This window comes from Polypterus senegalus, chromosome 17, assembly GCF_016835505.1.
Source record: "Polypterus senegalus isolate Bchr_013 chromosome 17, ASM1683550v1, whole genome shotgun sequence".
Lineage (NCBI taxonomy): Eukaryota > Metazoa > Chordata > Cladistia > Polypteriformes > Polypteridae > Polypterus > Polypterus senegalus.
Window position 1 is genome coordinate 83583876 of NC_053170.1, and position 27969 is coordinate 83611844.

The window sequence follows — 27969 nt, forward strand, 5'->3', positions numbered from 1 at the left end:
GCATAGGACCCCGCACTTCTAGACAGGCGTTTCGAAAGACAGCCCGACAAGCATTATCTAACAAAGTGCCCAAATTCAGGGCCGTTTTTAAATTAATCTAAAATATTCATTGTATGCAACGTATTAGACGTGAATTTGCATGTCTGTTAGAAACGTACTAAGAAACCAATTAATCCTTTGAGAACAATGGAACCTTTGAATATTATACGTTGCACTCAAAATCATTCAGGCGCTACAAGGGACAACTAAAGACCATCAAAGAAGGCCCGGGGGAGGCGCGAAGTCAGAGATTTTAGTTCACAAAGTTTATAACAGACACTGACGGTGTTTGCTCCTCTCGAGAAGTTACTGAGTGCATGTCACTTCAATTGAATTCGCTTTTATTCTTGGGGCTTTTCCATTTTGGCATGTGCGAATCTGTGCAGAAACTGGGGGCTACATCTCACACTTCCTAGTATTCCCCCCCTCCCCACCCCGATCCAGTCAATTCCCCATTCTGGTAAGATTTGTTTTTTAGCTTCTACTGGAAGGAATTGTAAAATAATGACCTTATTTATTGACAACATAATCGCCATCAGTTGCATTTAAACAACCAAGTTTAAAATAAAATCTGGTAAATTATTGGGTCCCTACAGCAAAAACTATAATGAGATAAAATAAGTTTGCCTTATTTCTTGACAATATAATCTCTTATCAGGTAATTGTTGGAACAGCTGTTGCCATAAATTATAAAATAATTTGGACCCAATAGCAAAAGCTATTTATAACTAATAAGATAAAATTATTTTTAATGCAATTGGTAAATTTTGGCCAGTAAGAGACATCCTGCAAAGTGTAGAAGTTACAATGATGTACAATGTTCTTGTTGTAAATTGCATCCTGAACCTCTTCTTTAGTTATTTTGAACTTGTAGTTCAAACTCATGGAAACATAACAACACGTTCACTGATAATAATATTTTATTATGTATCTCTCCATATTTTAGAAATATTATTTTTAATTGCTGTCACAATTGTGACAGTAAAGAGAATACCTTATTCCTCATCAGTTAACTTTTACTTGTATAAACATTTCACAATCATAAATGCAAAGTCACAAATAGAAAACCTCATTGTGCAATTTTTTAATAAAGGAAGTGAAACACAACATCAACACAATCTCGCAAAATTAAATAAAACTGCAGTAAAAACAATGTCATTTTAACATTTAAACCATTTGTTTAAATGGCTATCTAGGCCAACTATTTCACACCTTTTTTCTCACATGTTTTATTAACCATCCATCCATCCAGTATCCAACCTGCTATATCCTAACTACAGGGTCACGGGGGTCTGCTGGAGCCAATCCCAGCCAACACAGAGCGCAAGGCAGGAAACCAACCTCAGGCAGGCACCAGCCCACCGCAGTGTTTTATTATCCCAGGTTAGACAAATGTGTTATTTATTTGAAATATATATAGGCCATTGAAATCTCGGTATATCGTGTGTGGAAATGTTTTGTACTGATGTGTGCAGGGGCATCAAGAGCCAATGCCGGGAAGAGATTTTTTCTAAGCTTCTAAGGTAATGAAATAAATAAAGCAATTATTTTTATACTTTTATGTTTCATTATTATCAAAAGAAGTAGACCAGAAGACTCAAACTTAAAATTGCACACAAAAATACTTAAAATAATGATATTTTATTCCTGTTAATTGAATATTGCATATTAATATTTATTTTTTAATTCGTTTTTTTTAATTAGTAACTAGAATGTTTGACCTAAAATGAACACACAGTCAAATTTTTATAATATAATAGTAACACTGTTCCTTTCAGTTTTATTAATGTTGTATATTAACATCTCTGTATTGTAAAAGAAAATCTTGAGACAAGACTATTGCCAAGAGATTTTTTCAAGTCCCATCCTCCTCTCAACCATTTCCGGTTCATGCTCCAAAGCCACGGTCATCTCACCTCTCATTCGTGTGAGTGCTTTTGTCAGACACAGTTCCTGTGTTCGAAGCTCTTAAAATTTTTTATGTTTTCCTCACTTTAAGTTCCCAATAAAAGAGGACTTATTATGTCCAGATCTTATTGGAGAATTTCATGGTTATCAACAGAAAAAATGAGTACACGGGCAATCCTAGCACAGAGAAACGATGAAGTCAAACAAATTAATGCGAAAACTGTCGCGTGTCAATAGACTATGCTGAAACAATTGGTGGTGATAAAGCGGAAGCTGAAAACATCAACTTAACTTACAATATCCCATAGAATATCTACAACCATTAACACCGTCCGGTCTTCCACTGGCCGAATTACTGTTGAAAGAAGGTATCGTAATGTCATTGCATAATTTATGTCTGAGTGATGGGCTATGCAATAGGACAAGATTAGTTGTATCAAAATTGGTCGAACAATTCTGACATGTAAAATTTTAACAGGCGACAAGAAAGGTAGTGCATCTTCCGCGGATAACATTAGACACCAAAGGAGATCTTGATATGCCATTTGTATTAAAAAGTTTCCCGTTGTAATAGCTTTTTGCTATGACGATTGTCACGGGTGGCTGGGGGTGGAGCCCAGCCGGGACGCCCGAGGGGACCGGAGGAGGGCTGGTGCCTCCTCCCGACCACGAGGGTGCAACCGCCTTGGTTTTGTTGGTGGCGGTGCCCCGGTCCTTGAAGAAACCTGGAGCGGAAGTGCTGGGGGGAAGAGGAGCAGGAACACCCGGAGGACTTCCGGCTACACAGTTGGTGCTTCCGCCACACGGGGGTGTGTCGGTGGAAGCTCCTCAGGAAGCACCTGGAGCCCATCCGGGCATACATAAAAGGGGCCACCTCCCTCCAGTCGACAGCAAGAGTCGGGTGGAAGTGGACGGAGTTCGGAGGAGAGGAGTGGAGGCGGTCTGAGGACTGAGCAAGGCATTGTCGTGCGGCCAGGACTTGAAGGGGTGATTGGTGCTGCGGCACTGGGTTTGTGCACTTTATTCTGTAAAATAGCTGTAAATAAACACGTGTGTGGCGAAACAACATGTCTGCCTGTCTGTGTCCGGGCTGTACCCCACACAATTAACAAATCACAGGGACAAACATTCGAAAAAGTCAGTTTATTTATTAGAGAGAAAGAAATGATATTCACTCACGGGCAATCATATGTAGTGTCACGATGTAACTCCAAACACGGAATCAAAATTCAATGCAATATTGACGAAAAGTTAATTAAAAAAATAGTTTTTACTGAAGTTTTAGAGTAAAGGTGTAAGGTTAAAAAGTATTTTAGTTTTAATTTCAAAGCCAAACAAGAACAAAAATATATAACGCAATGAATACCTCTAACGCAACATGAAACATAATTTTCTTTCAATTTATTACGTTTTACTATTTTTTACTGTGGTTAATTACTTGCTGTAATGTAAAATAGTTAGTTCTATTATGCATATGTAACAGTTCCCATGATAATAGCAATCTGTTTAAATTATACATCCGCTTCCCCATACATGAGTGGCAGAACCACAAAGTGGCTAGCGCGTAGCACCCACCTGGAGGTTGGCAAGCGAAGTTAGCAGGGGGCAGAGCCCCCTAGTTTGTACAAAAAATTACTTGTATCTTCACAGTATCATAAATATTAGCAGTTTTAATGGAGCTTTTCTAACTTTTTTACTAGCAAAAATTTTAAATGTAAACGTTGAACCAACCAGCTCTTTGAGTTTGCACAGACTCGAAATTCTAAAGCCTGGCACACTCTTAAAAATAAAATGGAAATTTTATTAAAATAAATAACAATATATTTAGGCCTTGCCCAGGCAACCTGGATTAATTGAGTATATCTTCTTACGTAATACGCTACCGTGGCTGTCCGTTTGTCTGTCCAGGATTTTAAATCACCTGTAGCTCGCAAACCATTTGACTTATTAACGTGAAATTTGGTACATATATACTACGTGACGTCTACTCTCCGCTTTCGGGGTGATGGTTAACCTCCAAGGTTATTCCTAGTTTTATTTTATTTTATTGCAGAATCAACTTTTGGCAGCAGCCAGCAGGGCGGCTGTGTGGTGCATGCGTACAGGCGCCGTTCTCATCCCTACCATCTTTGCCGTCATTTCCCTCTACCTCTTCATATCTTAAATCATTCTTGATGCAGATTGAAGACTTAAGTGCCAGCTTAAGTGAAAAATTAAGGAAAACATGCTAAGTAATTGCAACACAAACACTGACTTAATCAGTTTTAACGCGAAAAGATGCCGACGGAAGAAGAGAAGAAGCGGGCCGCTAGGGTGGAGAAAACAAGAGCTGCTCAGGAAACAGCAAGTGCGTCAACCTCTGAGCAAACGAATGCTAAACGTACAGAGAAAGAGGATGAAAACTAGGAAGGCTCAAGTCAAGTGTATTCGTGCAGTGCGCTGTTACTGGTATAATATAAATGAAATATTCTCTATATCATGTATACAGTTATAGGTCTTGCACTTTAATGTTTATTTTTATGTTTTGAGTTTAGAGTTGTTCATAAATACTCAAAGTTATTTTAATCACATTTATTCTTGAACTTGAAGAAACAGTATTGGAGTCTTTATTGGGCACATACCAAATGTGCTGTATCTCTCCAGTTGTTTCACACTGGACATGAGTTCTTTAGATTTAAAAGAATTCAAATACATCTTACTCAGTTCTCTCGAGTTTTAGAGAGGCAGGAAAAGCAGCGCCACGTACCTTACGTAAAAGAGAAAAACTAACCGTGTTGTGAACAAAGTGCATAGTGAATTAACCAGCTTCAAAGGGTTTTGTTACTGTGAGATACAAAACTTGTACAACCTGCATTTGTTAACCTTCTGTCAAACTGAAGGTGTATTTTCTTTCTAATTGAATCAGTTCTAACTAGCAAAAGTGCAGCCTGATCAATCGCTCATATATATGACATGAATGACACCTTTTTCCAGAGATGTCCATCTTTACAGTACATCCAAAAGTGTCCAAAAAGCATTTCCAAAAATACCCACGAGAATAAAACCATAAAACCTAGCTGGTAACAAGGGCAAACACAGAAAATCAAAAACCAGTGACCTTAAACAAAAATCAGAAAAATAGAAATTCAAAAAGAAAAGAATTTACAAAATAAGGGAATCCAAAATGAGCTGAACAACGAGTGATGAAAAACTCATTCGTCCACAGTGGTGCTGAGGCAACTAAGGCCCTATACTGTATATACGCAGAGGATGGTTGTTTAGCTGCACCATTAGGGGATCCTGCCTTGTTTGACTCAACATAAAGCAGACAAGGAAAGAATTTACATAGAATCCAAAACAGCACCTGAAAAAGTATTGCAAAATGCAAACAGAGAGAAAACAAAAACATAAAATACAAAAGAATTCATAATAAAACAACAATATACATTGTAAGAACCAATCCTAGTACAGTAAGTTGATTTTAAAAGTCAGACATTGCTTTTCAACCATGCTTCAACAGAATTAATAAAAAAAAAACAACTCATGAAACAGGCCTGGACAAAAATGATGGTACCCCTAGAAAAGACTGAAAATAATGTGACCAAAGGGACATGTTAATCCAAGGTGTGTCCACTAATTAGCATCACAGGTGTCTACAATCTTGTAATCAGTCAGTGGACCTACATATAGGGCTCCAGGTAGTCACTGTGTTGTTTGGTGACATGGTGTGTACCACACTCAACATGGACCAGAGGAAGCGAAGGAAAGAGTTGTCTCAGGAGATTAGAAAGAAAATTATAGACAAGCATGTCAAAGGTAAAGGCTATAAGACCATCTCGAAGCAGCTTGATGTTCCTGTGACTACAGTTGCACATATTATTCAGAAATTTAAGATCCATGGGACTGTAGCCAACCTCCTGGACGTGGCCGCAGGAGGAAAATTGATGACAAATCAAAGAGACGGATAATACGAATGGTAACAAAAGAGCCCAGAAAAACTTCTAAAGAGATCCAAGGTGAACTTCAAGCTCAAGGAACATCAGTGTCAGATCGCACCATCCGTCGTTGTTTGAGCCAAAGTGGACTTAATGGGAGACGACCAAGGAGGACACCATTGTTGAAAACAAATCATAAAAAAGCCAGACTGGAATTTGCCAAACTACATGTGGACAAGCCACAAAGATTCTGGGAGAATGTCCTATGGACAGATGAGACAAAAATTGAACTTTTTGCCAAGGCACATCAGCTCTATGTTCACAGACGGAAAATGAAGCATATCAAGAAAAGAACACTGTCCCTTCTGTGAAACATGGAGGAGGCTCTGTTATGTTCTGGGGCTGCTTTGCTGCATCTGGCACAGGGTGTCTTGAATCTGTGCAGGGTACAATGAAATCTCAAGACTATCAAGGGATTCTAGAGAGAAATGTGCAGGCCAGTGTCAGAAAGCTTGGTCTCAGTCGCAGGTCATGGGTCTTGCAACAGGACAATGACCCAAAACACACAGCTAAAAACACCCAAGAATGGCTAAGAGGAAAACATTGGACTATTCTAAAGTGGCCTTCTATGAGCCCTGACCTCAATCCTATTGAGCATCTTTGGAAAGAGCTGAAACATGCCGTCTGGAAAAGGCACCCTTCAAACCTGAGACAACTGGAGCAGTTTGCTCATGAGGAGTGGGCCAAAATACCTGCTGAGAAGTGCAGAAGTCTCATTGACAGTTACAGGAATCGTTTGATTGCAGTGATTGCCTCAAAAGGTTGTGCAACAAAATATTAAGTTAGGGGTACCATCATTTTTGTCCAGGCCTGTTTCATGAGTTTATTTTTTTAAATAATTCTGTTGAAGCATGGTTGAAAATCAATGTCTGACTTTTATTAGTTAAATTTCATAGAATTTTTATTTATTATTACTTTTGTCAGATTAAAGTTATTTCTGTGACCATTGTTTTTCTTTCATTGACTGAAGGGTACCAACAATTTTGTCCACGTGTATATATAACATTTACATACCTTTATAGATAATGGAAGATTACTCTTAATAGTCCACTGTATTTCTGATGTAACATTAGATGATTAAGAATGAGTCAGTAAAAGTAAAGGTCCAGAGGTGTATAGTTTTCTGACCATGCATATTAATGTACACTGAAGTATGCAATGCTATACAGAAACATAAAGAAATGTAACTAATACTTGAGACTTAAGCAGTGTAATGGATGGCATACAAGGACTGACATCCCTGCCAGGATGGACTCACCTCCCTAACCTGGCTGGAGGGCACCGCTGACAAATGGCAGAGGAAGTGTTCCCTGCCTTAGCCAAAAGGATAGTAGAAGATGCGCATGCTAGCATCCCGTCAAAGTGGGACCGAAGAACAATACCCGACTGGGAGACCAGTAGGACAGGGGGAGAAAACCTGTCAGGACTACTGGCACCCCAATATGCTAAATGGCAGCATTCCTGGTTCAGAACTCTCACATGGATACCCGCAGGGTTCTGTGGGAGCCTCCAGGGGAAGCTGCCAGGAGTAATCATCCCTACTTTATGGGACTTCCAATTGACCCAGAAGTGCTTCCATCAGGTGTTGCCCTAGCACTGGAAGTACTCCCGGGTCCAAGATAAAAGGATCCACTGTGCCTCATCCAGACGAATTGGAGTTGAGTGGAAGAGGACAAGGCTTGTCTAGGAGGTGTGGAGAAAGAGAGAAGAATTGTATTATAATGGTGTGCCTTTATGGAAACTTTTTTAAGGTATTTTGTATAATAAATACATGTGTTTGTACCCGGGACTTGTGTTTGTGCAGTTGTGTTTGGGGCGCTGCAATGCCCATTGCTGGTCACAGCAGAAACTTATAAGCAAAAAGTTGTTTTGTTTTTGTGTCTATATTCTCAGCTTTTCATTTTTGTGTTAGCTGTTTTGCTTTGAATTTCACTGAAATTTTTAAAATGAAGGCGCTTTGGCAGTGGAAACTTTGTTCATGCGTCATACTTAATGCCAGAATATTTCCAGTAGCTGAAGAATTTTGGAAACATTGAAAAAGAATGGCTACATACATAAATAAACAATTAAGAAACTAAAGCCAAGGACGGGGTCCAAGACAAACAATGACACTGCAGTATTCCAACCACATGATGACAGTTCTGGTGGCCCAGTGCTATTAAGCGGCTTTGTGACATTTTGGGGCTGTACCTTAATGTAGTTGCAGGAAGGAAATAATAAGATGAGGGAAAAAAATAAGAAGCTCAGTAGTATCAAGCAATCAAAAGCCATAACAGAAAGGCTATGGAGAAGGATTGAATTCTACTCCATGTGTTCACTGTCTTTGGATGTATTTACTCCTGTAATGCATAATAAGGTGTGTAGGTTTTTTTTTTTTTATTTAATCCTTCAAGGATTTTTATGAAATGTCTCTTCAAATAAATCCTCTGCTGGGCTTTTTAATATAACATAATATAACGTTCTTAAACCTGTGGAGAGCCAGAGGATATCTCCGCAGCACTGAGCACAAGGCAGGAGGCAGTCTTGGAGAGGACAGTCCATAGAACATCTAACTGAGGTTTTTATTTAATCAAAACACTTGGAAATGTGCTCTTTCACAAAATAATCCGTTATAAATGATGATGTGGCCATTTTTAACAGATGCTGTATACAAACAAAACAAGTGTCATGTGAAATAGCTTAATGTTAATATCTTATCAATCAATCAATCAACATTTATTTATATAGCACATTTTCATACAAAAAAAATGTAGCTCAAAGTGCTTTACAAAATGAAGAATAGAAAAATAGAAGACACAATAAAAAATAAACATAAGTCAACATTAATTAACATGGGATAAGTAAGGTCCGATGGCCAGGGTGGACAGAAAAAACAAAAAAACTCCAAATCTGGAGAAAAAAATTAAATCTGTAGGGATTCCAGACTAAGAGACCGCCCAGTCCCCTCCAGTCTATATTGAAGAAAAACTAAAATAATAAGTTAAAACATTGGGTGCAATACAATCAAGTGCTCAAATCAAAAAAATAGACACAATAAATGATATGAAGCAGTAAGTCATTGTGGGCATTACTATGGACTGGTGCCCCGTCCAGGGTTTTTTCCTGCCTTGTGACCAGTGCAGCTGGGATAGGTTCTGCACCCTCTGTGACCCTGAATGGGATTAAGTGGGTTTGAGAATGAGAAGTGATTAAGTCATCCTGGAATGACCTGGAAATCACTTTACATTTTCTGTGGTGAAGGATTAAACTTCTGCATAGCAGGCATTGCAAATATCCCCTTTAATAATAGGATGTTGTTCCAGATTAAAATAAGCGGTGCGTTGCCTGCATTCCATCTGCTGTCTTGTGGCCTTGTTGTTACGAAGTGCCTTCATCTTTTTTATGTTTCTCTTGCTGTGCTCACAGCTATCATCAACATGAGGCGAAGGCGTGAAACAGGCCACTTCCACTAGAAACACATTACTCTCCGTTTAATTACATAAGAAGAATCCCTTGGGATTAATCCACCGCTTCTCTTCAGAATATGGCCACAGCAATCCTCCACCGCAACCCCAGGGGTGGAAAGAATACAGCAGTCCTCCTAGAAGTGTTATATGTCATTCTGGTTGTTTTTTTTTTTTATTTTGGTGTAGCTGCTCCTGTTTCCTGACGCAGAGTGCCCTCCCCAGTTTTGCAAGTACAGATGGAAGGTTCAGGAAGGCAGCTGGCATGTAAGTTTCACTCCTTTTCTTAGTCCTCTTGTTTCTCACTGCCCAACACTAGAAAACAAATAAACTTTATTTGGTATGGTGCCTTTCTATTCATAATGGCTGATTAATAAACTGTTAAGGTACACTGTACAAATTTTAATGTGATTATAATATAAGCACTGGCCAATTGGCCAGTAAAGGGAACTGCACTAGCATTTTAGAAGTTTAAATTTGAGTTCATTAATAATGGGGCATCCCCCCATTTTGCGTTTTTTACTGTGTGATGGGAAATGGGTATCCAATGTGTACAGTGATTTGTCTGTCATGTTATGAGTGCGGGCGGTACGGTGGCGCAGTGGTAGTGCTGCTGCCTCGCAGTTAGGAAACCCGGGTTCGCTTCCCAGGTTCTCCCTGCATGTTGTCCCCGTGTCTGTGGGGGTTTCCTCCCACCGTCCAAAGACATGCAGGTTAGGTGGATTGGCGATTCTAAATTGGCCCTAGTGTGTGCTTGGTGTGTTTGTGTGTGTCCTGCGGTGGGTTGGCACCCTGCCCGGGATTAGTTCCTGCCTTGTGCCCTGTGTTGGCTGGGATTGGCTCCAGCAGACCCCCGTGACCCTGTGTTCGGATTCAGCGGGTTGGATAATGAATGGTATGGATGTTATGAGTGCAGTGCCATATCAGATTGTGTTTCCACCTCAATGCACCCAACGCTTGGTTTGTTTACTGGCAGTGATGCATTCTTCCAAAATTCATGTGGCTTTCCAGCCATGGAATGTGACTTGTTGAGTGTATGAATGTGATATAGGTTCCAGCTTCAGGCACTTCAGTCGTGGCAAAAGTTTTGAGAATGACATAAGTATTGGTTTCACAAAGTTTGCTGCTTCAGTGTTTTTAGATCTTTTTTGTTAGATGTTTTTATGGTATACTGAAGTATAATTACAAGCATTTGATAAGTTTCAAAGGCTTTTGTTGACAATTATATTAAGTTTATGCAAAGAGTCAATATTTGCAGTGTTGGCCCTTCTTTTCATTCGCTCTGGCATGCTATAAATCACTTTCTGGGCCAAATCTTGACTGATGGCAGCCCTTTCTTATATAATCAATGCTTGGAGTTTTGTCAGAATTTGTGGGTTTTTGTTTGTTCACCCGCCTCTTGAGGACTGACCACAAGTTCTCAATGGGATTAAGGTCTGAGGGCATGGACCCAAAATTTTGATGTTTTGTTCCCTCAGCCGCTTACCTTTCACTTTTGCCTTATGGCACGGTGCTCCATCATGCTGGAAAAGGTATTGTTCGTCATCAAACTGTTCTTGGAGTTGCTCTCGGAGGTTGTTTTGGCCCCATTCTTTATTCATAGCTGCGTTCTTAGGCAGAATTATGAGTGAGCCCACTCTCTTAGCTGAGAAACAAACCCACACATGAATGGTCTCAGGATGCTTTATTGTTGGCGTGACACAGGACTGATGGTTGTGCTGCTCAGCCCCAAACAATCAGAAAGGGGATGCATCAGAGATAATGACTTGACCCCAGCAGTCCTCAGCAGTCCAGTCCCTGTACCTTTTGTAGAATATCATTCTGTCCCTGATGTTTTTCTTGGCTTCTTTCCTGCCCTTCTTGACACCAGGCCATCCTCCAAATGTCTTCACCTCACTGTGCATGCAGATGCATTCACACCTGCCTGCTGCCATTCCTGAGTAAGCTCTGCACTGTTGGTGCCCTCGACCTCACAGCTGAGTCAACTTTAAGAGACGGTCCTGGCACTTGCTGGACTTTCTTGGGCACCTTGAAGCCTTCTTCACAACAGCAGTGGAAATGGGTTTTATAGGATTAAGTTCATTTTCATGGCAACGATGGACTTTGCAATGAATTGCAATTCATCTGATCACTCTTCGTAACATTCTGGGGTATATGCAAATTGCCATAATAAAAAAACTGAGGCAGCAAACTTTGTGAAAATTAATATTTGTGTCATTCAAAACTTTTGACCATGACTGTAGATTCGATAGATGGGTTTGATAGACATTACAATAGCTGGAAAACAAAGAGGAATGAATTAGGAACATTTTCTGTGGGGGCTGGGTGGTCTTTTGGCCCTGGAACCCCTGCAGATTTTGTTTTCTTTTTCCCTCAATCCCACCTAGAGTTTTTTTTTTCTGTTCTCCTCAGCCATCCGACCTTATCACCAAGCTCATATATATGAGTATATAAGAACGCTACTCTTGTACTTGATATTTATCTGTTTTAAGATTGTTTAAATTCATCAGTTTTTTTATATTGTTGCCTTGTTTTTGTTTTCTTGTAACTTTCTCTTTGACATCTTGTAAAGCACTGTGAGCCACATTATTTGTATGAAAATCGGCTATATAAATGTTGGGGTTGTAGTGGTACCAACTATTCCACTATGCCACCGCAGTCTAACCATACTGTAATGACAGATATATTTATTTTTACATTAAAGCTGTCAAAAAATCTATCTTAAATATCTCCAATTCAAATAAAGACTACTGAAAATATTATTTAGGTGAATTCATCCATCTGTGCTGCGTCTGTAATGCAACATCAGTTTTGAAAGTAATCAGAAATCATGCACAGTTTAGTCAGTTTTCATGCAGGGGTCATAACCAAGAAAACAATAATCAGATAACAAAGCTCAGGACATGTAGCCAGAATCGTTGTCAGAGAACAAAGCAAGAAGGCCTAAGCCAGAAGGGGTACATGTAAACAGAGCCAAAAAAACACAAAGAACATGTCATATTCAGAGGGCAGAAAAAAATTAATTACCAGTGTCAACCCCTTAACCCCGGCAGACATAATACGCTCTGGACATCGAGTAAAAATCCCAAGAAGTATTTTAATTCTTTGACTTCTTAGTAACAGTGCTAAGCACCACAGCCACAATAGCACAGTTAAATAGATGATAAATTAAGCACAAATATAATAGAATGTAATTCTACTATTCTACTATTGTACCATTTACTCCTTCAGAAAGCGGTTCCCTTGGATAATTTTTAAAATTGATCTTGGATTACGACTACATATTTGTGGAGTTGATTATTCAGCTCGCCTGTCGCCTTGTTCTTTTCATGACATTCCACTTTCTAGCGCTAGGTGGTACTCTCCGACGTGAAGCAGCTCTCCGTCATTACAGCCTCGTTCTATTCACTTTCATGCTCACTTACCTTAATGAGGCTTACGGGGCGTTTTCTGCATATGGTAAAATATTTAACGCCATCTGTAAACGATCATTTAACTTGAAAGATTAAGATAGGCTAGACAGGTTGCAGTGCAACTGTACGAAATGTTCCAGTCGAGGTTACCGACGCCCAAATAACCCTGGAAGACAGTTTGCAACAACCCCTTTAACAAAGAGCACCGTTACTCAGTTTTGAATCATGGAAGGTCATCTGTCAACACCTTATTGAAAATCTGTGGGTGAAAGATGGCCGGCTTTTCGATGCGGCGCTCATTTTGGTGTGCAGCGCAATTATGAAACACAAAGCCCACCTCCATAAGTGGATGGCAGACGGGTGACCAGCTAAGTGACCCCACCGAGAAGAAGAGTGCCCATGAAAAGGTTAACGATCCGAACCAATGAAATATTTTGACAGCATACTGGAAAATGGTAACAGGGTTCAGTACGGGAACACTGTAGAACACCCGCAAGCGCAATCAAAAAGAATGACGCAATACTCTACGATCGTTGGGAGCAGAACATTCGTGAAGATAAAGAAATGCCCCAGCGGGTGTGGAGAAGGTAGAAGAATCAGCGTAACGAACGTGCCGTCAGAGCACTTGAAAAAACAGCAGCTACGGGCAGATGCAGCACAGCATGATCTGCACCAGCATGATTCGGGACAATCACACAGATGTTCAGGAAGCTGTTATTAGCGTGTTAGGGGTGAATGCAGTCAGAAGTATATCCATCCCTGCAGCTGAGCGTATGAAAGTAGGGACAGCCAGATGTGGAGCAGCGTCTGTGTGTGTATATGGGCGAGTATATTAGAGGGCGGGGCTCAGGCCCGGCGCAAGCAGAGCATAAGCAGCAGGAAGTGAGAGAGAGGAGCCAGATGTGCAGAGAGCGCAGTTTGAGAAACAGCACCAGGAGGAGGAGCACCAGAGAGCAGAGCAGACAGACAGACGCGCAGTGAGTAGTAGCAGGAGAAGGAACAGGAAGAGTAATTCAGCCAGATGTGCAGGCTTCATGCCTGGTTCTTTATTTTAAGACAGCAGGAAGAATATTCGCAGCTTCACCCCCTTCAGACGACCCCCTCCTTCAATCAAACTTCCCCACCTCCACTCGCGTGCGCTCCGGCCGCAGCCCAGGCGCTGGACATTCGCTCACAAATGCGGATTCAACGCGCGAGCTGAGCTTCAAGTCCACCGGCGAGGCACGATGCTGCGGCCACTTGCTCAGTGACGGCGCGTTGAGAGGACCGAGCTAGCAACCATGCTGCTCAAGGAGTACAGGATCTGCATGCCGCTCACCGTGGAGGAGGTAAGGAGTGAAGCAACGCCCGCCGCAATGTGCACAGAGTCCTGGAGGCAATGTGTGCTTCATATAGCGCCTTTCGTGGAAAGAGTTTAGAAGGGGGCGAGATAAATACCGTATAATTAGGAGGAATAGAGCAGGCGTTTTGCGGTGTCGGGTAGAAATGTGTATATTTCATAGACAATTTATAGTAAAACAAAGTGGGAATAACTGCACCTCTTACCACCGGATTGCTTGCGAAAGTACAAGGCGAGAAGAGGCCACGCGTGAGTGGCCCCCACGCGCTTGCAAAGAGAGCCGCTGTCGACAACGGCTCTTTGTGTGCAGTTCGCGTCGTGCTTACAAATGCCCACCAGGGGTCGCCTGTCTGTTGACCGGCCTTAATCCTTCTCTTCTTTTTTATTTTTGCAATAAACTTAGAGTAATGTGCATTATTTTATTCTTGCTTACAACTTGAGCGTTTCAGTACTCGTCGGGTCTTTTGAAGGGTAATGGACCTCATTACTTGCATATCCAGCACGACAAATGTCCGTTATTTTCTCTTTTGTTCGAAAAACACACACTTGCAGTGGTTTTATGTATCACTGAATTACAATTTTACAGTAGTTGATTTTTTTCATTTGTAGGTTGTCTCTGTATCTTTCAATTGCCCACATATCATTCCACCTATTTATGTTGTTACCTCTGTTTATACAGTGTTCCATCTAACTATCCATTTTCTAAACCCACTTATACAGAGGAGAATCTATCCATCCATCCATCCATCCATCTATCCATCTATCTATCTATCTATCCACCTGTCAGAGTGGTTCTTCAGAGCGATACCAAAGGGGAACCATTTTTGTTCCCAAAAGAACCATCCTCATGAAGGTTACAGAAAGAATCTTTTATTTATTCATGTCCTCAACAGGTTTCATAAATTGCTATGAACAGATAAAAATAAATTAGTGGTAAAAGTTTCTAATAGTGTCTTTAACATCTGTCTATCTTGACACCACACTGGTGCTTTGGAGAACTTGTAAACTGAGCATAGAATTTAGCCTTGCTTGGATTTAGGCACAATGAAGTGACAAGATGACCTGGTATACCACTGTACTACTGTAAAAAAAAATCTCTGTATTAATAAGAATACATAATAAATGCATGAAATGTTTCTTGGATCACCATTGATATTTCTTAGTTTATGTTAAAACATGTTTTATGTTTATGTAGCCATGCTAGATTTGTAGTTATTATATAGTTGACTGGTCTGTGAAAATGTGCTTATTAACCATAAACTGAATTGAGCTGTCTTTTATTAATACTGAAGCATATGGATTAAGGAGCAGAAACAGAATATTGAAATTGAAAATAGTATTGCTTCCTTTCTGCTGCATAGTGATTCATTTTAGGATTTTATATTGGGGGGAAAAAAACAACTACTGTATTGTATGTGCAGATCCTTAGTCTGCGGTTTTCCGGTGGACAGCTCATAGCACGTTTCTTTATTGATCAAGGCTTATTTCCAATAACATCTGGTTCTTACTTGACTTGCCTGTCTGGCCCCAGGCTCTTGCAGCTCAAAATTCCACAATATGCCGCTTTGCCTCTGGATTTGCTTAAGCAGGCACCTCATTTGTTGTTTATCGGTGGACTCTGCATTTCTTAGCCTGGTTGTACCGTGGTGCATTTAAGTAAATGTCTAAAGCAGTGCTAAAGGCTAATTTGAGTAGCTCCTGGCGGATGCCTCTTAAATTTGTTGTATTCTGCTTCAATTGGAGAAGTCTCAAAATAGTTTGGATATTGTCTTCTCAACCTCCTTTACCTTACTTACAGTCTCATTTCTTCACAAGTATAATTTGTTTTATTGCGTAATATAGCAAATTGCGCTATTTATTAAGAACAGAAAAAACAACAGCTGTCAGGTGCAGAAGAGAGAGTTTTGAAGGGCCAGCAGTTCTCAGACGTGTTTATTCTTCAGTCACATACACTCTTACAACTAAAGGTGTCAAAGTGTTTCTTCAGAGCGATGCCATAAGATATTTGTTTCCCAAAAGAACCATCCCTGTGAAGGTACCAGAAAGAACCTTAGTTTATTTAGATCTGAAACAGCTTCCATGAATAGATAACTGATTTGTGAAATGCTGATTTAAAAGGACTCTGGCTGCACACAATTACGCAGGCTAAATTAAGGTTTTCTTGATCTGTTTTTGTCCTGCTAGGTAGCCTATTAGACATTAAAGATTTCTGTTTTGGACACCTACTGGGAACCTTTGCAAAGCGCAAAGAATATATTTCATATGCAAAGAAGCCTTCCCAGAATCAAATGGTGCTTTGTCAAGCAATGGCTCTGTGAGGAACCACACAACCCAGTAAAGTGCCATTAAAGAACTCGTACTGTATTCGTTTAAGAGGGTGCCATTACTTGATTTTTCATTACATCCTTAAAACCTGTGTGTTAATTTTCCATTGTTTTACTTTTATCCAAAAGTCCCTTACAATTGACAACAGTTTCTTTCTCTTTCTTTTTTCTGCTGTGGGCTCAGCAATGTGCTAAGGGTAACCAAGTGAGTCAGTAGTGGGCGGTGGGCCAGCTTCCTTCACTCTTTTTGATTGTGTAGGCTTTCTTCTTTTTTTTAAATTAAAAGAACAAAACGCAGTCCAATAAAAAAAGAACACAGCAAGACCAATAATCTTTTCTGAAGACCACCCACCATATTTAGCACTTAACCCCTCCACTACCTCAGAGAGCTGTATGGCAAGATAGCCCCACTTCTGCAAGTAGAATTAGACAGCAAATAAAAAGCAGCAGCACAGACCCAGCATGTTTACTTTAGAATTAAATGAATTACTTCTTAAAATTCTGAGCAGATCCTTGTGAAGAGAATTCCATTTTTTTAAATATCACATAATGCAGAATATCACTTTAGTTATCGGGCAGCTCAGTGGTAGCACTGCTCCCTTGCAGTAAGGAGACCAGGGTTTGTGTCCTAGGTCCACCCTATGTGGAGTTTGAGTGATCTTCCTGTGTCTGTGTGGGTTTCCTTTGGATGCTCCAATTTCCTCCCATTGTCCAAAGACATGTGAGATTGGTGATGCTAAATTGGCCCTGTGATGGATTGGCACCTTGTATCCTATACTAGCTGGGCTTGGCTCAAGCACACCCTGCAGCCCTGGCGGGCTAGAAAATGACAGGACTTTAGTTATAGATAGATAGACAGACAGATATACTTTATTAATCCATCCATCCATTTTCTAACCCGCTGAATCCGAATACAGGGTCACGGGGGTCTGCTGGAGCCAATCCCAGCCAACACAGGGCACAAGGCAGGAACCAATCCTGGGCAGGGTGCCAACCCACCGCAGGACACACACAAACACACCAAGCACACACTAGGGCCAATTTAGAATCGCCAATCCACCTAACCTGCATGTCTTTGGATTGTGGGAGGAAACCGAGCGCCGGAGGAAACCCACGCAGACACGGGAGAACATGCAAACTCCACGCAGGGAGGACCCGGGAAGCGAACCCGGGTCTCCTAACTGTGAGGCAGCAGCGCTACCACTGCGCCACCGTGCCGCCCTACTTTATTAATCCCAAGTGGAACTTCATAAGGTGATTTAGGATTCTTCTAATTGAATAAAATGTTTCTTTGTGCAAGTAGTGGGTTATAGAACATCACAGCCAATCTTTCATACTCTACCTGCTTTAACTCCAGAAAGTGCTGTCAGCGCATTAGGAGCCGTGCTTAATATGTAAATCACAGGGACTGCCCGGGGGTGGTATGACGACATCGCCAATGTCTGCACCAGAGTGTAGCGATGTTAAGGCCTGAATTACGTCATCAGCCTAATAAATGCATGCAATCAGTACCATTTACATGTATACTCACAGGCATAAATGAGCACTCCCATTAGATATCTCGCCACCTTACATTGTTACGCTGTCCACACTCTGTGAACCATTCTCGTATCTTCAGCGTTATGCATCCATGTCCCCACTTCCTCGCCGCTGTTCCTTTTCATCTTTCAGCTTCTGCTGTATGTCAGTACCCACTCCCATGGCACCAGAACCAGAACTGCACTGACCTACCTGATGATTTATGTTGATTTGCATGGCTTGCAAGGTGTTTGGTGCATTTTTTTCTTTTTAAATTCAGCCAATGAAAAAACAGATAAGCAGCTGTTTGTACAAATTTTAAATTATGTTCATGCAATAAACATTTATTATTTAAACATTATAAAAATAAAAACAATTATTCTATGTAGATTTGGGGTTTCAGCTTAAGCACTGGTTACGAGTGGTTTTTGTTTGATTATTTAATTGTTTGACATTCCATTCCAAAACTGTGGACATTAACTCTTTGAGGGCTGAATATGTTTTCCAAAAAACATAAAAGCAACGGTTTCACACAGAAATCGACGTAAAGCGTCTGTTGCTGCATGCTGTGGCTGCCAGTTTGCCAAGAACGTACGGCAGACTTGCTGCCAGTCTGTCTTCACGTGGCTGGGGCAACAGCGGTCACGGTCGCAGTGCATTGCAATCTGGTTTCTACCTCTTACTATCGTTAAGTGGCAGTCCTACTGGCTAACATTGTCATTGTCGTGTCAGCTACACGATTAGCTGGGGACCAGTCCGCTCAAGCTGGAACCTCACATTCATTTTCGATCACTTGTTTCAAAATCGGAGTCCGGCAAGTCATAGTCCAGTTCAGTGATAATAACAGGAAAAAACGTCATCCCCGGAGTGTTTTGCTTTACGCATTCCCTTTGATCCCTCGCCATTATGTCGGTGCCAGTTTTGCTCTTGTTTGCACCTTACAACTCACACGAGCGCAGAAAATCTCGGTCAAACCAATGAAGCTAACTTTCCTTCCAGCAACGAGAGTCCATCTAAAACATAACGGTTTGTTTTGGCACAGTTTACAGTCGATTACCATCGTCAGCTCCTCCTTTTGACAAAAGTCAACATCAGCCCTGAAAGAGTTGAGATGGAGTTGGCCCCTCACTTTGCAGCTAAAACAGCCTCTACTCTTCTGGGAAGGCTTTTCACAAGATTGTGTAGTGTGTTTGTTTGAATTTGTGCCCACTGAACCATTAGAGCATTTGTGAGGTCAACAAGTACCGAGGTTGGACGCAAAGATCTGGCTCATAGTCAGCCTTTCAATTTACCCCAAAGGCGTGCAGTAGGGTTGAGGTCAGAGCTCTATGACCATAGAGGGGACTGGGCAGTCTAATGGTCTGGAGTCCCTACAGATTTTATTTTTTTTTTCTCCAGCCGTCTGGAGTTTTTTTTGTTTTTTCTGTCCACCCTGGCCATTGGACCTTACTCTTATTCTGTGTTAATTAATGTTGACTTATTTTATTTTCTTACTGTGTCTTTTATTTATCTATTCTTCATTATGTAAAGCACTTTGAGCCAGGTTTTGTATAGAAATAAATGTTGTTGTTGTAATGAAGACCACCTGAGTTTCTCCAAGTCTTTCTGGGCCTGAATTTGTGCACGGGGCAGTCATGTTGGAATAGAAAAGGACCTTCTCCAAACTTTTTCCACAAAGTTGGACACACAATTATCTAAAATGTCTTCGAACACTGTAGCATTAACAGAACCCCTCACTAGAACCAAGAAGCCTAGCCCAAATCCTTAAAAAAACTGTCCCAGATCATTGTCTCTCCTCCACCAAACTCTTTAGTAGGCACTATGCAGTCCAAAAAGTAGGCTTCTCCTGGCACCCATGAAACCCAGATTCGTCCATCATCATCATACCAGATAGTTAAGTGCAATTCATCAATCCAGAGAACACGTTTCCACTGCAGAGTCGGATGGCGGTGTTCTTTACACCACTCCAGCCAAAGCTTGGCATTGCCCATAGTGATCTTGGCTTTGTGTGCAGCTGCTCCCCCATTTCATGAAGTTCCTGATGCACAGTTGTTACTGCTGATGTTACTTCCAGAGACAGTTTAGAACTCTACTGTGAATGATGCACCACAGAGCACAGGTGATTTTTATGTGCTTCAGTATTTTCTGAATTTCTGTGGTCTATCTGCCCGTTGGTCCTCGTTGCTGCCACTTCACAATAATAGCACTTACAGTTGACTGGCGCAGATCTAGCAGAGCAGAGATTTCACATACCGGCTCATGGCAAAGGTGCCGTCATATGATAGTGCTACGTTTAAAGTCACTGAGTTCTTCAGTATGACCCGTTCTACTGCCAGTGATTGTCAATGGATGTGCTGATTTTAGATAGATAGAGATAGATAGATAGATACTTTATTAATCCCAAGGGGAAATTCACATATGGGTGTGGCTGAAACACTTGAACTTAATAATTTGGAGTGGTGACCAAATACAGTGTATGTATGTATGTATGTATGTCAGTGATGGGCGATTTGCAGTTGCATGATGGTGTGCTTGGTGTATTTTCAACTGGTATGTAATTTACAGTATGTATAGCTGAATTCCATTCCTTGTGTGGGCTTTCTTTTGAGTCTAAATGTGAATGTGCTTTGTGGGGATTGACTGTCAACATATGGAAGAGTATTTCTGACAAAATAAAATAAATAAGTATACATACAGTATAAATAATGTCTTGTGTAATGTGATACATACATCAAAACACAGGGATATGCTCAATTTCAATTCAATTCAGTTTATTTTTGTATGGCGCTCTTCATTGACTGCAGGAGCAGGGCGTTTTGATCAAGTCCTCAGGTAAAATGCAAATCCAAACTCTTATGTGATAAAGAAAATTTTCATAAAACATGCATTTTTTTGATTATTTCTTTACGCATTCTTTTAATTATTTCTTCATTTAAACTGCTCAAAAAAATTAAAGGAACACTTTGAAAACACATCAGATCTCAATGGGAAAAAGAAATCCCCCTGGATATCTATACTGATATAGACTGGGTAATGTGTTAGGAACGAAAGGATGCCACATCGTTTGATGGAAATGAAGATCATCAACCTACAGAGCCCTGAATTCAAAGACTCCCCAAAAATCAGAGTGAAAAAATTATGTGGCAGGCTAGTCCATTTTGCCAAAATTTAATTGCAGCAACTCAAAATTGTACGCAGCACTTTGTATGGCCCCTGTGTTCTTGTATACATGCCTGACAACATCGGTGCATGCTTCTAATGAGATGACAGATGGTGTTGTGGGGGATCTCCTCCCAGATCTGGACCAGGGCATCACTGAGCTCCTGGACAGTCTGAGGTGCAACCTGGTGGCATTGGATGGACCAAAACATAATGTCCCAGAGGTGTTCTATTGGATTTAGGTCAGGAAAGTGTGGTGGCCAGTCAATGGTATCAATTCCTTCATCCTCCAGGAACTGCCTGCATACTCTCACCACATGAGGCCAGGAATTGTCGTGCACCAGGAGCCACTGTACCAGCATAGGGTCTGACAATGGGTCCAAGGATTTCATCCTGATACCTAATGGCAGCCAAGGTGCCTTTGTCAAGCCTGTAGCGGTCTGTGTGACCCTCCATGGATATGCCTCCCCAGACAATCATTAACCCACCACCAAACTGCTCATGCTGAATGATGTTACAGGCAGCATAATGTTCTCCATGGCTTCTCCAGACCCTTTCACTTCTGTCACGTGCTCAGGGTGAACCTGCTCTCATCTGTAAAAAGCACAGGGCACCAGTGGTGCATCTGCCAATTCTGGTATTCTATGGCGAATGCCAATCGAGCTGCATGCTGCTGGGCAGTGAGCTCAGGGCCCATTAGAGGACATGGGGCCCTTGGGTCACCCTCATGAAGTCTTTCTGGTTGTTTGGTCAGAGACATTCACACCAGTGGCCTGCTGGAGGTCATTTTGTAGGGCTCTGGCAGTGCTCATCCTGTTCCTCCTTGCCCAAAGGAGCAGATACTGGTCCTGCTGATGGGTTATGGACCTTCTATGGCCCTCTCCAGCTCTCCTAGAGTAACTGCTTGTCTCCTAGAATCTCCTCCATGCCCTTGAGACTGTGCAGGGAGACACAGCAAACCTTCTGGCAATGACATGTATTGATGTGCCATCCTGGAGAAGTTGGACTACCTGTGCAACCTCTGTAGGGTCCAGGTATCGCCTCATGCTACCAGTAGTGACACTGACTGTAGCCAAATGCAAAACTAGTGAAGAAACAGTCAGAAAAGATGAGGAGGGAAAAATGTCAGTGGCCTCCACCTGTTAAACCATTCCTGTTTTGGGGGTCATCTCATTGTTGCCCCTCTAGTGCATCTGTTGTTAATTTCATTAACACCACAGCAGCTGAAACTGATTAACAACCCCCTCTGCTACTTAACTGACCAGATTAATATCCCATAAGTTTCATTGACTTTATGCTATACTCTGATTAAAAAGTTTACCTTTAATTCTTTTGAGCAGTATAGTTATTTCAGTGACACCACACGCACCATGAAATTTTTAATGAACTGAAAACTCATTTCCAACTGTCAAAGTTGAGAGGTTGAGCTCTAATGAGATGAGTAAATGAAGAAATAATTAAAAGAATACTTGAAGAAATTAGCAGCAAAAACGTATTTATGCTCACGTATCTTTGTATTCTATTTATGTGTTGTCACATTTCACAATACCTTTCTTTACTTGCATAGTTATTTAATTTTCTGTGAAATATCTTCTCTGTAATAACACACTATAGTATTGTCAGTAATGATCATCTTTGCGGTTTAGAGTCTATATATTCATAAACACTGGGCCACATGTTTTCAAGGAAAGGCACTATATGCTAAATAAACGCTACATGGCCCCAGGAACTTGTGTTTGATTCTTAGCCTACCACTGTCTATGCAGTTGTCACATTTTTCCCAGGTACCTTTTGGATTTTCTTCAGAGCCCCTCATTTCCTCCCACATTCCACACACATGAATGTTTCAGGCTAACCTGGCATTCAGAGAAGGTGTACGCAGGAGTCTACATTGTGGTAAACTGGCACACTGTCTGCTATGCCACACTGGCAACGTGTCATTAGTGGGGCTGATTTAGCATCTTTGCTGTTTATAGTCCATTGCCTCAAATGCTCACCCACCTTTCATACTGTTTCTTAGAAAAGATACTGTATGTCAAGTGAAAGCCTCCATGCTATCTCACCGTCAGCAGATGATCTTATGTTGCTTTGCATTACAATTCTTATCTCATTCCCCGAATACCCACCCATTACGTCACACATTTGTTTTTTCAGCCTTTTCATAAGAATTACAGCTCATAATCTTTTAAAAATAGTTAAAGATAGTGCTTGTAAACTTGAGGCTGTTTCCTCCAAACTTCTGTGGTGTACCCATTGCGCCAGTGTTCCCTTGTATTCGAATTACAGCATGTGAATTTAGTGGCACAGTGGTTAGTTAACACCAGTGCCTCACAGTGTTAGGGACCCAAGGTGAAGGACACCTGCCTCCTCCCACATCCCACAGACCCATCATACCAACCAGTGTTCCGTATGATGGACTGATGGCCCACCACATAATGCACTGCTACTCTGTAACTCTGAAAGCAGGTTCAACAAACAGGTGAATGATTGCACTTGTGAGGCGTCATCTTAGAATGAAATTGACGGTTAAATTTGCAAATTTAGTGATAAGCCTGTCTCAAGATAAGCTACAGTTAGAGGAAGCGGCTTGTGGGCCCGGAGAGCCAATGTGGCTGCAGGGTCTCATTTCACACTCTTAACATTTCTTAATATACTCTTCCTGTCGGCCTGTTTCTTCTCAGTTTTAAGAATTTGCGTTGACCATACATCTTTGATTGCTCTTGTCTTCTCTTTGGTATTTCCATAATGTTAGTAGCCAGGATTTGCAACATTGCTCTGCAATTCTCTGTTTAAGGACCTACTTACCAATATTTGTCGTGGTGTCCTTGCTTACTGCTCACTCCATCCTGATTACTTCTGCATAACTGTAAACTCTTTTATGCTCTTAGACTGAAAGCTTTCAGCTCCATCAATGCGGTCTTATTGCTCATGTCATCCATCCCTGAAGCAAGTCTAGTCGTTCTTCTCTGGCCTTGTCCAAGGTTCATCTAACATGAAGACCAAACCTTTACCTGCCTCTCGTGCCCATGGTGTTTCAAACAGAATTTTGATGTGGTGTCAGGGCAGTGGAGCTCTTTTAGTAGTAGTGAATGAATGAAAAGCTGGGTGAGTGAGGACATTTGGGAATGTAACTTGAATGCACTTGGAGGAACTCTTGGCTTGTAGAATTTTTTTTTTTATAAAGTCACTGATGTTTAAGAGTTTCCACATTTTGGGGTTCCCAATTCAGGACCAGGAAGACCATTGGAGTTGCTGCTTTCTTATTCAGTGACTATATTCTAGGTGTATTTCACATTTTTTGATCTCATATGGCACATTGCACGTTTATGGCATGAAGCCTTTCACAAAAGTATATGACACAAGGCAGCACCCAACTTTGTTTTAGACACTGTGCCATTTTGAAGTAACTATATAATGTAATCTGCATGTCTTTGTGGTGCAGGAGCAAAGCAGACATCCTGAAGAAAACCCACGACAACAAAGTGGAAATATCTAAAATGTAGAACTTGTGCTCAGTTCTCAAGAGCTATGAGGCAACAGCACTGACCACAACTAGCTGTCCAGTCTTTAATGAAAGTCTTTCTTAAATTAGTCACCTCTCATTCTGTAGGGTCAGAAACTAACCAGGGCGCTGCTACAGATCTCACATGAGTCTTGTTGTTCCTGCATTATGAGTGTGATGAGAAGGTATAGAGAATTCACAGATCAGATGAGAAGGTATAGAGAATTCACAGATCAGCATGCTGCTGTCATACGCTGGACCCCCCTTGTGCTGCTAATTCATTTTCCTTTCACTGTTAAAAAATGTCTTGACTGGTAGGAGTTTGCTCCCTGAAGAGTCTCCTTTAAAAATGACAGTTAACACACAGCAGGTACCACCAAGGATGACAGTCGAGCCTAAACAGGAGCTGGGAGCTTAGCTTGGCTTGCTACTGTGTTTCCAGTCTAACCTAGCTGTTTTCATATTAAAGTTTTGGAAAAAAAAAAAACCAATATATATATATATATATATATATATATATATATATATATATATATATATATATATATATATATATATATATAGTATGTTTGTATGAGAGAGAGAGAGCACATTTATACTGCATTTCTCCATTTTCTAATCTGCTTGTCCAGATTGCTGACTAACCCTGAGTTGTATTAGGCTGATAACAATATCTTGATAGTGACCCAGGGTGTGACCCGACATTTGCACGATAGACACATGAGCACCGACAAAATAGCGCCCATTAAAACGCGGCGTCAAAATCGCGAAAGTTTCATTAAATATGAATTACTAGTTTAAAGCATATACACAGTAATAATGTTTATTTTAGAAGTCAATATTATAAGACACGGCACGCAGATAGTCCTTAAGATCACGCCCTGCATATGTAGGAAGAATTGCAGCACATAATGCGCACGTACGTGTCCCACTCTCGGCCTCTCTCGCGATTTTGTCGGCGCGCATTTGTCGAAAAACAGTTAGCGAGTTTGTCGGCGCTCATTTGTCCGTTGCGGTTTTGTCGGTGAACCGGCTCAGGGTCGGGACAAGTGCCAAGAAATACTCCATTATGATATGTTGACAGTTAAGTGGCGTCACACAGGTTGTAAATGTTGTTATGGTTGGCACACTTGCCTTTTAACCGATTGTACCTCATTAAACTTAACGATTAAGTTTTTCTTTAATCAAGCATTTTTTTCAATATGTTTTTCGTTGTTGCAAGCTATATTTTGACCAACAGTTATTTATTGCAATCTGGGGTTCTTTGCACCAAAAGGGAAAAAACAAGAATATTTTAAACAATGAAGGTTTCAATGTAGTATACAAACACTGACTTTACTTACGTGCTAAATGCAACAAGTCTAAAAATAATTAATTAACTTTTAAATAAGTAAAACAAGTAACAATACTTGTGTGGGTGTGTATATGAGTAATACCGTATATACTCGCGAATCAGTTCTCCCGCGGATAAGTCGGGACTTGATTTTACAGTATAAGTTTTGGTATTTTATAATGTCGGTTGTATAAGTCGAATGCGGAAAACTCCCGTAATTGGTCCAAGAGATTATGATATGCTAACGTCACCTGAGAGAGTAACGGCGGAGCACACGGCCTTTTTTTGAATGTGGGTACGTCAATGCGCTGTATCAGTGTGTGCTCCTAACCTCTCTCTCTCTCTCTCTCCGGCTATTGTGCCTACGTGACCACACGGTAATACCCGAACTACACCGAAGTGACGTTTGCACTGATTTGTGTTTTTTGTATCTCACACCCTCCCTCATACACCTTTATCGTAAGAGCATCCCATTTCTACGATGGAGCTGTGGATCAGAAGAAAATATGAAGCTGGTTTTAAATTAAACGTCGTTGAGGTTGTGAAAGAAATTGGTAACTGCGCTGGTGCAACAAAATTCCATGCGTCTGAGAAACTGATGCGAGATTGGAGGAGGCAAGAAGATGTAAATAAAAAAAAAAAATAAGTGTCGCATTTTTGAATGGGCATATAAGTTGGAGTTTTTAATTTTATGATATATTTTTTTGGGTTTCAAGACCCAACTTATACGTGAGTATATACGGTATATATAGTGTACTACGATATATATATATATATATAGTGACTGACCACTAAAGGGTGTAACTGAGCCCCTAGACACAATGTCATTGTGTCATTGTCATAGACAAAATGTCATTTTCTAACCCACTTAATCCAGACCAGGGCCACAGGGAGTGCTGGAGCCGACCCCAGTTAGTATAGGATGCAAGGCAGGAACAAACCCTGGACAAGGCGTCATTCCATCACAAGGTGAACACACACACATACACACAAAATGAACACTAGGGCCAATTTTGTGTCCTGCATTCAAATTGGTTTATTTTTATTAAACGTAACACCTTTAGACAGGGTCTTTTCCTCAATTAACCCAAACAATTCCTCCTCCTTCTTCTTCTTCTTCTCCTGCTGCTCTCAGAAAGTTTCGTCCACCTCCTCACGACTCTACCAAGCCAGGAACTCTAGCCGCCTTTATGCCGGTCCTGGGAGTACGTCCAGTGCCAGAACACCTCAGTCTAAAAGTACTTCCAGGCCAGCCAGAACTTCCATAGAATACAGGAGTTCTCTCCTGGCAGCAGTCCTGGACTGAACACAGATGAGCACTGCCACCAAAAGCCTTGGATGAACATTATTTTTGGATGCCATCCATTGTAGTCTCTCCCCCAACTAGGTAAGTGCTAGGATGGACCACTGACCACACCAGTCAGGATGCCAGTCCATGCATTATGTCTCTCACTATATACATACATAGTGGGACAGAGACGAGCAACTTACCAGGACACAGGTTCTAGTCCCAAAAGGCTTGTTTGTTAGTTTTACTAGGGTACAGTACCTTTTGTCGCAGGTGAAAAGCACTTTGAAAACAATGCCCACACACAGAAGCCCGCAAGCACAATCATTCCTCCTGTAATTTTTCCTTCTAATGCAGTCCCGACACGTGACTCACCCATTTTAGGTGAAAGGGCTACGAGTGTACCCATCATGTGACAGGGTTGCCTTACCAGCTGCACCCAAGTAGCCCAACAGGGCTGTCAGTTTTAGCTTCAACTTCTATACACCCCTGCAGGTGTCTATGGTGGAGCTCCAGCAGAAGGGTGCTGCCACCCAGCTCACCTGGGGAAAACATGATCATAGGAGGCACACGCCCACTGTCGTTCTGTTACGTTGGCTTTCCAGCTGGGAAAGGGAACACCAATCTTCCAAATCTGGAGTCCTGTTCATTCATCTTTTTCATCACTATATTATACAGTATATGTACATGTACAGAGTATAGATATATGTTTAAATGTTGCTCTCGCTC

General features: G+C 41.2%; 1 protein-coding gene across 2 annotated transcripts in view; it reads left to right on the forward strand.

The window, feature by feature from the left end:
- The first annotated feature begins 8250 nt into the window (after positions 1–8250).
- pitpnc1a (phosphatidylinositol transfer protein cytoplasmic 1a) overlaps positions 8251–27969 on the forward strand; it is a 109828-nt gene continuing 90109 nt past the window's right edge. The window contains exons 1-2 of one of the 2 annotated variants that reach the window (XM_039740879.1): positions 8251–8277; positions 9554–9631. In XM_039740879.1, coding sequence (XP_039596813.1) covers positions 8266–8277; positions 9554–9631 — 90 coding nt within the window. In that variant the 5' untranslated portion in view covers positions 8251–8265. Of the gene's footprint in view, positions 8278–9553; positions 9632–13446; positions 14106–27969 lie in introns of those variants that run through there. The other variant, XM_039740880.1, reaches the window with a different exon arrangement.